The sequence below is a fragment of the Capricornis sumatraensis genome, chromosome 22 (genome assembly GCF_032405125.1).
Source record: "Capricornis sumatraensis isolate serow.1 chromosome 22, serow.2, whole genome shotgun sequence".
NCBI lineage: Eukaryota > Metazoa > Chordata > Mammalia > Artiodactyla > Bovidae > Capricornis > Capricornis sumatraensis.
The window spans coordinates 31197428-31210693 of NC_091090.1; the positions used below are offsets into that span (position 1 = coordinate 31197428).

The 13266-nt window shown below is 52.2% G+C and overlaps 1 protein-coding gene across 2 annotated transcripts; it reads left to right on the forward strand.

Moving 5' to 3' along the window:
* Positions 1-25: 25 nt before the first annotated feature.
* On the forward strand, positions 26-13155 carry SLC44A4 (solute carrier family 44 member 4). 2 transcript variants are annotated; one of them, XM_068960600.1, is made up of 21 exons: positions 26-101; positions 1981-2029; positions 2503-2576; positions 2714-2792; positions 3724-3823; positions 3907-4032; positions 4194-4254; positions 5679-5763; positions 5847-5930; positions 6215-6450; positions 6539-6638; positions 7277-7372; positions 7624-7723; positions 10955-11205; positions 11291-11385; positions 11480-11583; positions 11695-11768; positions 11984-12054; positions 12158-12252; positions 12385-12469; positions 13034-13155. In XM_068960600.1, the coding sequence occupies exons 1-21, from the start codon at positions 65-67 to the stop codon at positions 13153-13155; spliced, it is 2124 nt and encodes a 707-aa protein (XP_068816701.1). In that variant the 5' UTR covers positions 26-64. The 2 variants fall into 2 exon arrangements, with proteins under 2 accessions (XP_068816701.1, XP_068816702.1); XM_068960601.1 differs by lacking the exon at positions 3907-4032.
* The last annotated feature ends 111 nt before the right edge of the window (positions 13156-13266 follow it).

The following is a 13266-nucleotide window of genomic DNA, read 5'->3' on the forward strand; positions in this document are numbered from 1 at the left end:
GCGGGGCTGGTGGCAGGTGAGCCGCCAGGTCTCCTGGGCTCCAATCACTCCGGGAGACTGAGCCATGGGGGGAAAACAGGACCAGGACGAGGAGGCCTACGGTGAGGCGGAGGGCTGGGGGCGGTGAGGCTGGGCTAGGGGCCCGGAGACCGGTCAGGGAGGGGAGGCCTGCTCTGGAAATGGTGGCTGGGTTACCCCAAGGAGAGGAGCTGAGGGCAGTCGTGGTCCCCGAGGGGAGGACCCAGGAAACAGCTGATGGAAGAAAGGAGATAGCGTCAGGGTTCTTGGAGGAGTATGGGGTTCAGGGACTGGGGACCATTGCTGGGAGCCTTTGAGGAGTGAAGCTGTGATCTCCATGAGAAGGGAGGCTGGAGTCCCTTGGAGCAGGGGGCAATGTGTCACGCCTGAATTCCGGGGCCCCCTCAGAGCATGGCCCTTGGAAGTGAAGCCTGAAGGAATCAAGGTCAGTGTCCTGAGCAGGGGCAGGAGTTCAGGGGCTGGAGGAGTGAGCCAGGCTCTGTGCTGCTGTGGGGAGGAACAGCTGGGGTCCCCGAGAAGAGGGGGAGTTTCAACCAGGACTCTTGAGTCTCCAGGAGGGGAAAGGTGTTGGAGTCTGCGTGCCAGGGACTGTGAGGAATGGCAGGGGCAGTGGGTTCTGCTGAGGGCCCCTGTAAGGAGCTGGGGCAGCAGATGTTGGTGGAGAGGGGGCTGGGGGCCTGCCTCCAGGATCCCTGTTAGGAGGGAGCCCAGAGGAAAGAGGCAGCGGCCTGCTGGGGTTCCTGTGAAGGGTAAGGCCTGAGAAGGAAGGAGGTGGCTTGTCTCCAGAGTGTCTGTGAGGAACAAAGGCTGGGAGCCTGCCCCAGGGGTCCCAGGGATTAGTGTGGGGGTGGGGTGGGGGAATCTGCAGGGAGAGGAAATGGGGACCAGCTTCTGGGATCCCTGTGTGCACTGAGGACTGGGGGCCTGCCTGCAGAGAGTCCCTGGGGTTCAGGGGCCTGCCCTGGTCGGGCCAGGAGGGAACCCCAAGGGAGGGACCTGCCCAAGGCAAGGCTTGGTCAGAAGGGAGGTGGGGGAAGGAGCAGTGGGGACGCCCCACAGACTTCCTGGAGAGGTTTTGGGTCAATCATTGACATCATGTCCCAGAACCACGGAGGGACAGAGTCCAGGGCACCTAGGAGAAGGGGCCACACCCCTTCCCAGATTCTCACCCCCACCTGTGTCCCACATGGGACCCTGGCGGCCTGGCCCCACCTCCTCCCCGTGTGTACTCAGGGAGGACCAGGAACAGGACTTGTGGCCACAGCAATCTCAACTGCCGGCTCAGGTGTCAGCCTGACCGCTCCCCCGGAGAGGACACTGGCGGCAGCTGGGGACTAAGGTCCCTTCAGGGCAGGAGGTCTACAGCGTTGGGGGTGGGTCTCCTCCCTCTCCAGGTCCTACAGGAATTGATGCCTTTGGCTCCAGCTTCTTTCCCCACAGCCTGGGGCCAGAGAGTGGAGGGAAGGGCTGGGGCAGATGTGGGAGGGACTGTGCCCACCCTGAGTAGGGGTGCAGAGAGGGGGAAGGACAAGGACTGGGATGTGAGAGCCACTGAGATGACTGAACACAGAATCCCACGTCCCAGCCAGAGAAGAGACTCGGGAGAAAGGAGCCAGGGTGGACGAAGGAGGTGAAGAGCCTTGAGGTGTGAGCATAAATGACCCATAAAAGGCCGCCCTTCCCCCCTACCTCCAAGGCCTCCTGGTTGGAGTTCACAGGGAGCAGCAAAGTTGCTGAGCAAGCCTGGATCCCACTCTCCGTGTTCTCTGCTCTCCCCTCCTGCCAGCCCTGCCCCTCTTTCTCCCTCCAAATTCCTGAGTGCCCTTAGGACAGGGCTTAGGGTAGACCCTGCGGTGGGTAGGGATTTGGAGAGACTAGAAACTGGGGGAAAGAGATGCCTCTCAATGTCTCACTCCCCACACTCCTCCCCCTGCCCTTCAGGGAAACCAGCCAAATATGACCCCTCCTTTCGAGGCCCCATCAGGAACAGGTAAGTTCTGGGTACTGTGCTGGTGGGGGCAGGGGGCTGGGCAGGGTCTTGGTTTTGCTTTCTATTTACTGGAATATTGTTAAGAAATTTGTGGAAGGAAAATCTCCTGCCCCAGGAGAGTGGTGGCCCTGGGGAGACTGTCATGGGTGGAGGGGGCCCAAGGAGCTTTCTGGGCTGCTGGTGATATTCTGTGTCTTCAGCTGGGAGCTGGCTACACGGGCAAGTGTCCTTTGGGAAGATTCACCCAGCTGAGCACTTCTGAATTGTGCCCTTTCCTGTGTTAAACTTCAGAAGAAAGTTTACTCGTCCAGGAAAAGGTTTTTCTTTAAAAAAAAAAAAAAAGGTTATAAAATTAAACCTACCCATGCCTAGTTTCTAGCATCCCCCCAACTCTCCAAAGCATGACTCCTGCAGACCATGCTCCCCCTACCGCAGCACCCCCTCTTCAGGTGTCTTCCTCATTTCTCTCCCAGGAGCTGCACAGATATCATCTGCTGTGTGCTCTTCTTCGTTTTCATTCTGGGTTACATCGCCGTGGGGATCTTGGGTGAGTTTCTGGCTGGGCAGAGCTGGGGCAGTGGCTGGGGGACATTACTGCCCCAGGGAGGGACCATTCCACGGCTGTTCCCTCTTAAGTCCCTGTGCTCCGCTCCTAATGATTTATCTGCATGTCTCCATCTCCAGCCTGGGTGTACGGAGACCCCAAACAAGTCCTCTACCCCAGGAACTCCACGGGGGCCTATTGCGGGATCGGGGAGAACAAGTGAGTATGAAGACAGGAAAGGGGGCAGGAGGGAGGTGCAATAGGGCCTGGACTCCCCCTCAGCTTCCCTGAATCTCACCGTGTAGAACAGCCCCCACTGCTGGCCAGCGGCTTCCCAGACGCCCAGAATTGGGAGGCAGCAGAGTCATGGTTGAGTGCGTGGGTTTTAGAGTTCAGAGATGGGCATTTTCATCTCCAGCTGCACTAAGTTCTCGTCTGTGATCTCTGGCAAGAGACTCAAACCTCTCTGTACTTGGAGTTCCTCTTCTGAAACACAAGGATGATTCCGGAAGCAACACTATCAGTTCCAGCATGCAGAAAACGCTTGATACATAATAAAGCTGCTGGGACTTCCCTTGTGGTCCAGTGGCTAAGAATCCGTGCTCTCAATGCAAGGGGCCGAGTTTTGATCCCTGGTCAGGAAACCAGATCCCACATGCCATAGCTAAGAGTTCACATGCCACAACCACAGATCCTGTATAACTGCAACGAAGATCCAGCAGAGCCAAATAAAAAAAGTAAATATATAAATATTTTTTAAAAAATATAGTAACATATGGCATTGACTATGTTCCAGGCAGGCAGCGTACTTTACACTCACAAACTCATTTCAACCTTGTGAGGCAGGTACTATCATTTTACATCCGATGGAACTGAGGTGGTGAGTGGTTAGGGTCATAAAGTTGGGTGATGATCTGGCTCCAGAGTTCAAGCTCTTAACCATCTGTTAGCAGTGGCAATGCTGAGTTCCTCTGGGAAACTCTCAGCTGTCTCCCACACCTCCCCAGCTGGGCTGAGCTTCCTGCGGTCAGGAGCTGGGTGGTGCGTGTCTGGGTCACACTGGCCACATCTAGAGGTACAGCTTTGGCAGTCCTTCTCTCTCCCTGAGCTTGACCAAGCGCTCATGCATATGTTTCCTTCTCTCCTGCAGAGAGAAACCATATCTCCTATACTTCAACATCTTCAGCTGCGTCCTAAACACTAACATCATTGCGATTGCCCAGAATGGCCTGACGTGCCCCACGCCCCAGGTCAGAGTCTGGGGCCTGCATCTGTCCTGTGATCTCCCTCCAGGGTCTGGGTACCAGCCCCTCAGCATGCTCTCTGCCCCCAGGTGTGTGTATCCTCCTGCCCTGAGGCCCCATGGACCGTGGAACCGAAACAGTTCTCACAGACGGTCGAACAGGTCTTCTACGCAGCAGATAGGAAATTCTGTCTGCCAGGGGTGCCTGGGAACATGGTGAGCGCTGCCCCCAACATCACTGCTGTCACCAGGGAGCGTCCATAATAAGGGAAGATGGGAGGGGGAGGAGTAGATGATCATGGTGGGAGAAAGAGGATGGCTCCTTCCTTCATCCTGCTCTGTGTCTGTGTGTCTGTCTGTCTTCCCCCACCCTCCAGCAAGTACTCCAAAGCCTGCAACAGGAGCTCTGCCCCAGTTTCCTCCTGCCTTCCACTCCAGGTGAGAAGCCACATTCCTCTCTCAGACTCATCCAGTCGTAGGTTTTTGAAGAAACCAGGCTCAGAGAGTCAAGTCACACAGCTACTCTGTAACAAAATAGGAACAGGCATCAGGTCTTTGCTTTTTTTCCTCTGCTGATCATCCTGGAGTCCGATCACCAGTGCTTATTATGCACCTGCTGCATGCCAGGCTCCAGGGACAGGTGAAGTGAAGATGAAAACTGCTTCCTAGGTGCTGAGATCAGAGGTGTTCACAAAGCAATTGCATGAGATTCCCACGAGAACATACATGGGTGAATGTACACACGTGCATTTATGTGCAGGCACAGGAACAGACTGGAAGGACGTTCACCCAAATGTTAAAGGGACTGTGTCTAGTGATGGGATCACGGTTGATTTTTTTCCCCCCGTATGCTTTTTTTCCCCAATAGTGAATGTTATTTTTAACAGAAAAAAGAAAAGAAAAGAAAATTGAGGGGAATTCCCTGGTTGCCCAATGGTTAGGGCTTTGTGTTTCCACTGGAGGGGGCACAGTTTGGATCCCTGGCCAGGGAGCTAAGATCCTGCAAACCTCATGGAAAATACTTTCCACGGGAAAAAAAAATTTTTTTTAACTATAGCATGAGAAAAGATATCTAACTCTCAATGTGTGCAATAGGAAGTATCTCCAAATGGGTGCTCCAGAATCAGATAGATCTGGGTTTAATTTCTAGCACTTTCCAGGTGTGTGGTCTTAGGTAAATAACTCAGCCTCTCTGAACCTTATTTTCTTATCTTTAGAATGTAAATACCAAAGCAAGCATGACAAAGCTGTTGTGAGGGTGGTGATAAATGGCTTTGTAGGCACATAATAGGTGCCAGAGGAGAGGGTTGGGGGCGGGGTGAGAAGGCTTCCTGGAGGAGGGGAGATGAAGATGGAGCTGAATGGGGCATAATGGATGGAATTTCTAGAGGAGGGAGAGCAAAGGTACAGAGGGGAGGAGAAAGGGGCTGGGTTCAGACGATGGGGACTCACAGCCTGGATGTCAAGCGTGGGCACTCTCCAGGGTAGGGCGTCTAGCAGAGTGACTTTGAGCCTGGAATGCCAGGTCCCGCCTGTGCCTTGTCTCCCAGGCACTCTAGCAGAGGCTGAATTGAAGGGTGGCAGGGGTGGGAGTGGAGGTGCTGCAAGAGGCAAGAGGGTCTACCCGAGGTAGTGGCAGGGCATGGAAGACGGGGCATGAAGAGACAGTGAAGGAAGCCGGACTGGGCTCCTTGGGGCAGGTGCTCCCTTTCTGCTGTGGAGTCAAGAACTGCCCTCTGCAGGGTGCAGAGCCCTTCTCTACTGGACAGAGTAGCAGCAGTTCGGGGGTGGGGAGCGGGGGAGGGGCCAGAGACTTTGAAGTCAGCTCTGTGGCCCCCCTCCCCCCGGTTCTCTCCCTCCAGCTCTGGGGCGCTGTTTCCCATGGACCAATAGTACGGTGCCCGAGCTCCCAGGGATCTCCAACACATCTATTTCCCAGAGCATCAGGTGGGCACTCCCTTGCCCTTCCATCTCTGTCCCTCCCCTCCTTCCCACTCACAGCCCCATCTGACTCTCTCTCTCTCCAACAGTGGTCTTCTCGACAGCCTCAATGCCCGTGACATCAGTGTCAAGATCTTTGAAGACTTTGCCCAGTCCTGGTATTGGATTCTTGTGTGAGTCACCAGGTTCCTCTGCCCTCTCGTCCTTCTTTTCTCCCCACTGTGCCTCTCTGTCCCCTAGACCACCGTCTGAAACAGAAGCTTTGGGCAGGGGAGAAGGAGCCAGAGGTCCGAAAGGATCCCAAGTCCAACAGGATTTAAAAGAAAAGCGGGGGGTGGGGTGGGGTGGTTCTGATTTGAAGACATTAGGGGTTTGAGGAAAGACATCTGTGGGCCTCTGCACAGGGAAAGATCCGAGCAATGTGGGGTGACCCTCACTTATGTTTCCCTGCCCACAGTGCACTAGGCGTGGCTTTGGTTCTGAGCCTGCTGTTTATCCTGCTTCTACGGCTGGTGGCCGGGCCCCTGGTGTTTGTGCTGATCATAGGGGTGCTGAGCGTGCTGGCATATGGCATCTACCACTGCTGGGAAGAATACCGTGTGCTGCGGGACAAGGGCGCCTCCATCTCCCAGCTGGGCTTCACCACCAACCTCAGTGCCTACAGAAACGTTCAGGAGACCTGGCTAGCCGCCTGTGAGTGCCCTGCCTACCGTGAACCACTGGCTGCCCAAAAGCTGCCCTGGCCTTGACCCAGGCCCCTCTGCCCCCTGTCTACCCTCAGTGATCATACTGGCTGTGCTCGAAGGCGTCCTGCTGCTGATGCTCATTTTCCTGCGGCAGCGGATTTGCATCGCCATCGCCCTCCTGAAGGAGGCCAGCAGGTCAGGCCTGCCTGGGAAGGAGAAGCGGCAGAGGGCAAAGGGCGGGCCCGAAATGGGAGCGCTGGAAAAGTGGCAGGGCAGAGGAGGAAAGGGGGTAGCACAGCATGGTGATTAACACTGCTGTGAAGCTTAGCCTTTCTGTGCCTCAGTTTACTCATCTGTAAAATGGAGGTGGTAATAGTTCCTATATTGTAGGGTGGTCATAAGAAATTAATTAGTGTCTTGTCGACTGCCTAAAATAGGAAATAGGCCCTTACTGTCCCTAAAGCCCCCCCTGGTGGCTTCTCTGTGACTCTGCTGCTGCTGCTGCTAAGTCACTTCAATCGTGTCCGACTCTGTGTGACCCCGCAGACGGCAGCCCACCAGCCTTCCCCGTCCCTGGGATGCTCCAGGCAAGAACACTGGAGTGGGGTGCCATTGCCTTCTCCATCTGTGACTCTAGTTTCCTCTAAAGTTCTCTTGAGCCTGATTTATTCAATTCAGTTCTTCCAATGAACACCTACTATGTGCCCAGTCTTAGGGGTATGGGGCAGGCCCTGGAGAAGGCAGAGGTGTGGCCTGTGCCAGGGTCAACCCCAAGAGAGGATGGGGGGGTGGGGGGTGGCCTCACTGATGGACTGCGCTCATCTCCCTTGCAGGGCTGTAGGATACATGATGTCCACCATGTTCTACCCGCTGGTCACCTTCGCCCTCCTGCTTGTCTGCATTGCCTACTGGGCTATAATCGCTCTGTATCCTTTGTCCACATGGCTCACCCGTCCTGAAGCCCTTGGGGGTGGGGGCAGGACAATACTAGTGCCGTCGGAAGAAGGCACCCCTTCTGCCCAGCAGACACAGCCCTGCCATGACAGCAAGCACAGGCTGAATTTCAGCCCTTCTGTGCAGTGAGCAACCTGCTCAAGCGCCCGGGAAGGGGTGGCTGAGGAGGGGAGGGGGTCTGTGGAGGCCCCCCATCACCGTGCTTTCTTTGACTCCCCTCTGGATTCCTGGCCACATCGGGGCAACCTCAGTACGTGTTCTGGGCGCCCAACAGCAGTTTGTCTGGCTGTGAGAAAGTCCCCATGAATACATCATGCGACCCCATGGTGAGGATCTGGGGGTGTCATGGAGGGCGTCAAGAGGGCTGAGGGGAACTTAGAGGCCAAGTGGTCCAAATCCCTCATTGTGCAGAGGAGACAGGACCAGAGAGGGCAAGGGGGTCACCCAGGGTCACACAGCAGGCCCCTAGCAGACTCCAGATCTCCTACAGAGCACCTCCCCCTCCCCTTGTGCTGGAAGAGGAGACGTGCTGTGCCGCCAGGCCCTGGGGCAGGCAGATCCCAGAACATCGCCCTCCCTCCTCAGGACGTTTTTCTGCCCAGAGGAACATTAAGCACTTCATCCTTTCTGTCTCACTTCACTTACCTGTAAAATGGAGATAATCTTAATATCTGTGCTTCAGGGTACCCGAGAAGATGAAAGGACACTGGGTACATGAGAGTGCTTAGTATAATGCCTGGCACCTGATAAGAGCTGGTATCTGTAGGTGGGTTTTGTTTAGGTTATTTTTAGTCTTCCTCAGAACACACTGTTCGAGGCAGTAGGCAGGTGGGTTCCCTGGGTGCTCAGGAGAGAAACTGCTTCCCGAAACTCTCCTCTGTGAGCTTCCCAGGGAGATGGGGCTGGACTGCTGGGTATTTACTGTCAAAGCTTTCATGTGGCCACTGCATCAGAACTGGGACCATGGGCTGTGCCCGCAAGCATTGTCGTTTAGTTGCTCAGTTGTGTCCCACTCTTTGAGTCCCCATGGACTGTAGCCCACCAGGCTCTTCTATCCATGGAATTTCCCAGGTAAGAATACTGGAGTGGGTTGCCATTTCCTTCTCCAGGGGATCTTCCTGACCCAGGGATGGAACTTGTGTCTACTGCATTAGCAAGCAGATTCGTTACCCCTGAGCCACCAGGGAAGCACGCCCACAGACGTTTGCCACACACTGAAAAAGGAGAGGGAGATCACTTAAGGAGGATCCAGGCACTGCTTATACAAAGCCCCAGATGAAGTAGTTGTTGCTTTCAACTTGCTTAGGACCTAGTGAGTGGCAACAGACACAAATCCACAATTACATAAAAAGTGGAAAGTAGTTTCCCTCTTGTTATAAAATTTCAAACATACAATCAGTTTCAACAGTTACCAAGATTTTTGTCACATTTTATGGAAAAACTTTCCTTTTGGGTTTGTTTGGTTTTTTTTTTTGCTGCATCATGTGGCATGTGGGATCTTAGTTCCCTGACAAGGGATAGAACCCAAGCCCCGTGCAGTAAAAGGATAGAGCCTTAACCACTGGACTGCCAGGGAAGTCCCATGGAAAGAGAAGTTTGTTTGTTTGATTTTTTAAGTATCATTGATGTACAATATTATATAAGTTAAAAGTGTATAGATAGTGACTCACAATTTTTAAAAGGCACACCCATCTTATAGTTATTATGAAACACTGGGTATATTCCCCATGCTATAAGTATATGCTTGCAGCTTATTTTATACCAAGTAGTTATATTGCCCCATCCAGCTCCCCTCTCCCCACTGGTAACCACTAGTTTGTCCTCTATGAGTCTGAATCTTTTTTGTTATATTCACTAGTTGGTTGAATCTTTTAGATTCCACATATAGGTGATATCATACAGTATATGTCCTTCTCTGTCTGACTTATTTCACTTAGCATAACATCCTCCAAGTCCATCCATGTTGCTGCAAATGTTCCTGTTTATGGCTGAGTAGTAGTTCACTGTATATATGGATATACACCATATCTTTGTCCATTCATCTGTTAATGGACACTTAGGTTTCTTCCACACCTTGGCAATTGAAAATAATGCTGTTATGAACATTGGGAGAGCATGGATCTTTTCCAATTAGTGGTTTGTTTTTTTTCTTTTTTTTTTTTTTTGAGGGGTGATATATATCCAGAAGTGAAATTCCTGGGTCATAATGGTAGTTCTATTTTTAGCTTTTTGAGAAACTTCCCACACTGTTTTCCACAGTGACTGAAGCAATTTACATTCCCATCAACAGTGTACAAGGGTTTCCTTTTCTCCATATCCTTGCCAACATCTGTCATATTCTTTTTGATGAGAGCCATTGCGACAGGTACGACGTGATATCTCGTGGTTTTGATTTGTAGTTCCCTGATGATTAGCAATGTTGAGTATCTTTTCATGTGCCTGGTGCCCATCCACATTTCTTCTTTGGAAAAATGTCTGTTCAATTCTTCTGCCCATTTTTAAATCAGGTGTGTGTGTTTGTTTTTCTTTTTTATGTTGAATTGTATGAGCTGTTTTTATATGTTGGCTATTAATCTCTTATTGATCATATCATTTGCAAATATTTTCTCCCATTCAGTAGGTTGTTTTTTTCATTTTTCAACAGTTTCCTTTAATGTGCAAAAGCTTGTGAGTTTAGTAGGTCCCACTTGTTTATTTCCTTTGCTTTAGGAGACAAATCTGTGTTTTTTACTTTTTATTAGAGACATTTGCAGACACACACAAACATGGAGAATCCCCATACTCAGATTCCATAACGTTCAGCTTTCTGTTCTTTTTCTCTGTCTCCCCACCCATTCCCCAAGCCCCTGTAAGTTTTTTTTTTTTTTTTTTTTCTGGAGCTTTAAGAGGCAAATTCTGAATACTGTGCCATTTCATCAATAAATATATCAGGATGGATCTCAACAAATAAGGACTTTTTAAAAGCATAACCATTACACCATTATCACACCAAGCAAAATGAACAATTCCTTATTATCATCTGGTACCCAGTCTGTTCAACTTTGCTAGAAAGTGTTTTGGTTGAAGCTGCAGAGGCTGCTCTGGAAGAGGACAGCTGATGGAGTCCAAGGGAGAGCTAGGCACTGGTCACACTGCTTCCATACCATTAAGGCCTGGCTACAACAGGGCTTCTCAGGTGGCGCAGTGGTAAAGAACCTGCCTGCCAACACACAAGATACAAGGGACAAGCATTCAATCTCTGGGTCAGGAAGATTCCCTGGAGTAGGAAAAGGCAATCCACTCCAGTATTCGTGCCTGGGAAATCCCATGGACAGAGGAGCCTGGTGGGCTACAGTCCACGGGGTCACAGAGCCGGACACAACTGAGCCGCAGGAGCAGCACAACAGCACAGCCTGGGAGCTCTTGCACTACTGCAGAGACTGGAGACTGAAGGAAGTAAATTATGCTCACACAATAGGCAAGCTGAGCCCTGTCTGAACCCAGAGATAAATCTCCTAGAAGGAACGGGCTTGCCCAGCTCTGGGAAGCCTGTTTCCATCCTCTGCCTTCCTCCACAGGAGCAAGTGAACTCCTCTTGTCCCGGGCTGATGTGCGTCTTCCAGGGCTACCGGTCCACAGGCCTGGCACAGCGTTCTCTCTTCAACTTGCAAATCTATGCAGTTCTGGGGCTATTCTGGACCATCAACTGGGTACTGGCCCTGGGCCAGTGTGTCCTGGCTGGGGCCTTTGCTTCCTTCTACTGGGCCTTCCACAAGCCCCGGGACATCCCTACCTTTCCCCTGGGCTCTGCCTTCCTGCGCACACTCCGGTAAGTCCAGGGCAGAGGACTGGGAATTGTGAACGTAGGAGGCCCAGGGGTCCTGGGGCTGCCTCTGACCACCAATCCCCTGCAGTTACCACACAGGGTCACTAGCCTTTGGAGCCCTCATCCTGACCCTGGTGCAGATAGCCCGGGTCATCCTGGAATACATTGACCACAAACTGAGAGGTGAGCAGAGGCTGGGCTAATCAGCTGTATCCCTGATGGGGCAGGGGCACCTATCAGGGGCCAGTGACCAAACATGAGCCTTTCTTACCCCCAGGAGCCCAGAACCCGTTGACTCGCTGTATCCTGTGCTGCTTCAAGTGCTGCCTCTGGTGTTTGGAAAAGTTCATCAAGTTCCTGAACCGCAATGCATACATCATGGTGAGCGCACTATACAAGCAACCCCTTGCTCTGGGCACTCCTGACCCTGACCTCCCGCCCTGGCCCAGGTGAGCTCACCACAGCTAACTCTGAAATTGCCACCTCACCCAGATTGCCATCTACGGGAAGAATTTCTGTGTCTCAGCCAAAAACGCCTTCATGCTGCTCATGCGGAACATTGTCAGGTCAGGCTGTCACCACCCCCCACCCCCAGCCCTATCATCTCCCACTCACAAGTGTGCTGTGCTCAGAAGGGCCTTGAGCTTGGTTTAATCTGCTACCTCCATCTTGAAATGTGAACAGCTTTCATTTTGTATCTATCACAGCAAATTATGCAGCCAGTGCTATTCCCAGCCCAGGCAGGCCTCTTATCCCCAACCTATTCCAACCCCTTGTACAGGGTGGTCGTCCTGGACAAAGTCACAGACCTGCTACTGTTCTTTGGGAAGCTGCTGGTGGTTGGAGGTGTCGGTAAGGACCAGGGCAGGGAGTTACAGGGACAGAGGACAGGGGCACTGGACAGTTTAAGAGGTGACCTCAGACAGTGATAGTGACGTCCAGATTTCTCCCATAGGGGTCCTGTCCTTCTTTTTTTTCACGGGTCGCATCCCTAGACTGGGTAAAAACTTTGAGAATCCTCAACTCAACTATTACTGGCTGCCCATCATGGTGAGTGACACGTTCCCACGTTCTCCCCAACTCCATACCTTCTCATCCTCCCACCCCTCCACCCCACCCCCCACCCCCACCTCACTCTCCAACTCTCCAGAGGAACACTATGGGGAGCCTTGTGTCTTCCAGGTCTGCATTCTAGGGGCCTACCTCATCGCCAGCGGCTTCTTCAGCGTTTTTGGAATGTGTGTGGACACTCTTTTCCTCTGTTTCTGTGAGTGACAAGACAGCCCACCCCCACCCTCCACCTCCTCTCCTCAGCTTAAAAGTACCAAAACAGCGACTTTGTGAGTTACAGGAGCCAGAGCCTCTTCTAACATCCTCAGGTGTTTGGGAAGAACGGAGGGAATGAGCTCCCAGGTTCCTGGGCTCTCTCAAGAAGGGGCATTCTAGGGCAGAGGCCTCTGGTATCTTCCCAAGAAAAACTAGGGAAGAACTTAGCCCCAGGAGACTTCCGAGCAGGTGGCTGTAGTGAGTGAGGAGTTCCTTACCATACTGTAGCCGTTTATTCAGTTTCCTGTGTACCAGGCTCTCTGTCAAGCAACTGACATGTATTTTTTCCGTTAACCCTTATCGCGCTATGAAATATAGTATCGTTCACCCCACTTTACAGATGAGGACACGATTACATGATTACATAGGTTACAAAAACTGCTCCCCAAACCAGCCAGTGGTGGTGCAGTCTGGAAACCAGGCAGCTGTCTCTTAGTCCCTCATTTTCCCGGGTAGTGGGGTTGGCTCCCAAAGGTTCGCTCTTACGGTCTATGTCGCGCCTTAGTGGAAGACTTGGAGCGGAATGATGGCTCAGCAGACCGGCCCTACTACATGTCCAAGAGCCTTCTGAAGATTTTGGGCAAGAAGAACAAGGGGACTCCGGGAGACAAGAAGAGGAAGAAGTGAGAGATGCGGACCTGATTCCGGACTGTCTCTCGCCTGTACAGCCTCCCCGCCTTCCAGATCACGCTTTTGTAGTAAAAAGATTTTATTAAAAAATTGCTATTTTGTTTTCTC

Bases quoted from the DNA above. Each gene is read 5' to 3' on its own strand.
- SLC44A4 (XM_068960600.1), top strand. From the start codon at position 65: ATGGGGGGAAAACAGGACCAGGACGAGGAGGCCTACG. The intron at 2,577-2,713 runs GTGAGTTTCTGG...CTCCATCTCCAG, and splicing joins CATCGCCGTGGGGATCTTGG to CCTGGGTGTACGGAGACCCC. The intron at 5,764-5,846 runs GTGGGCACTCCC...TCTCTCCAACAG, and splicing joins TCTATTTCCCAGAGCATCAG to TGGTCTTCTCGACAGCCTCA.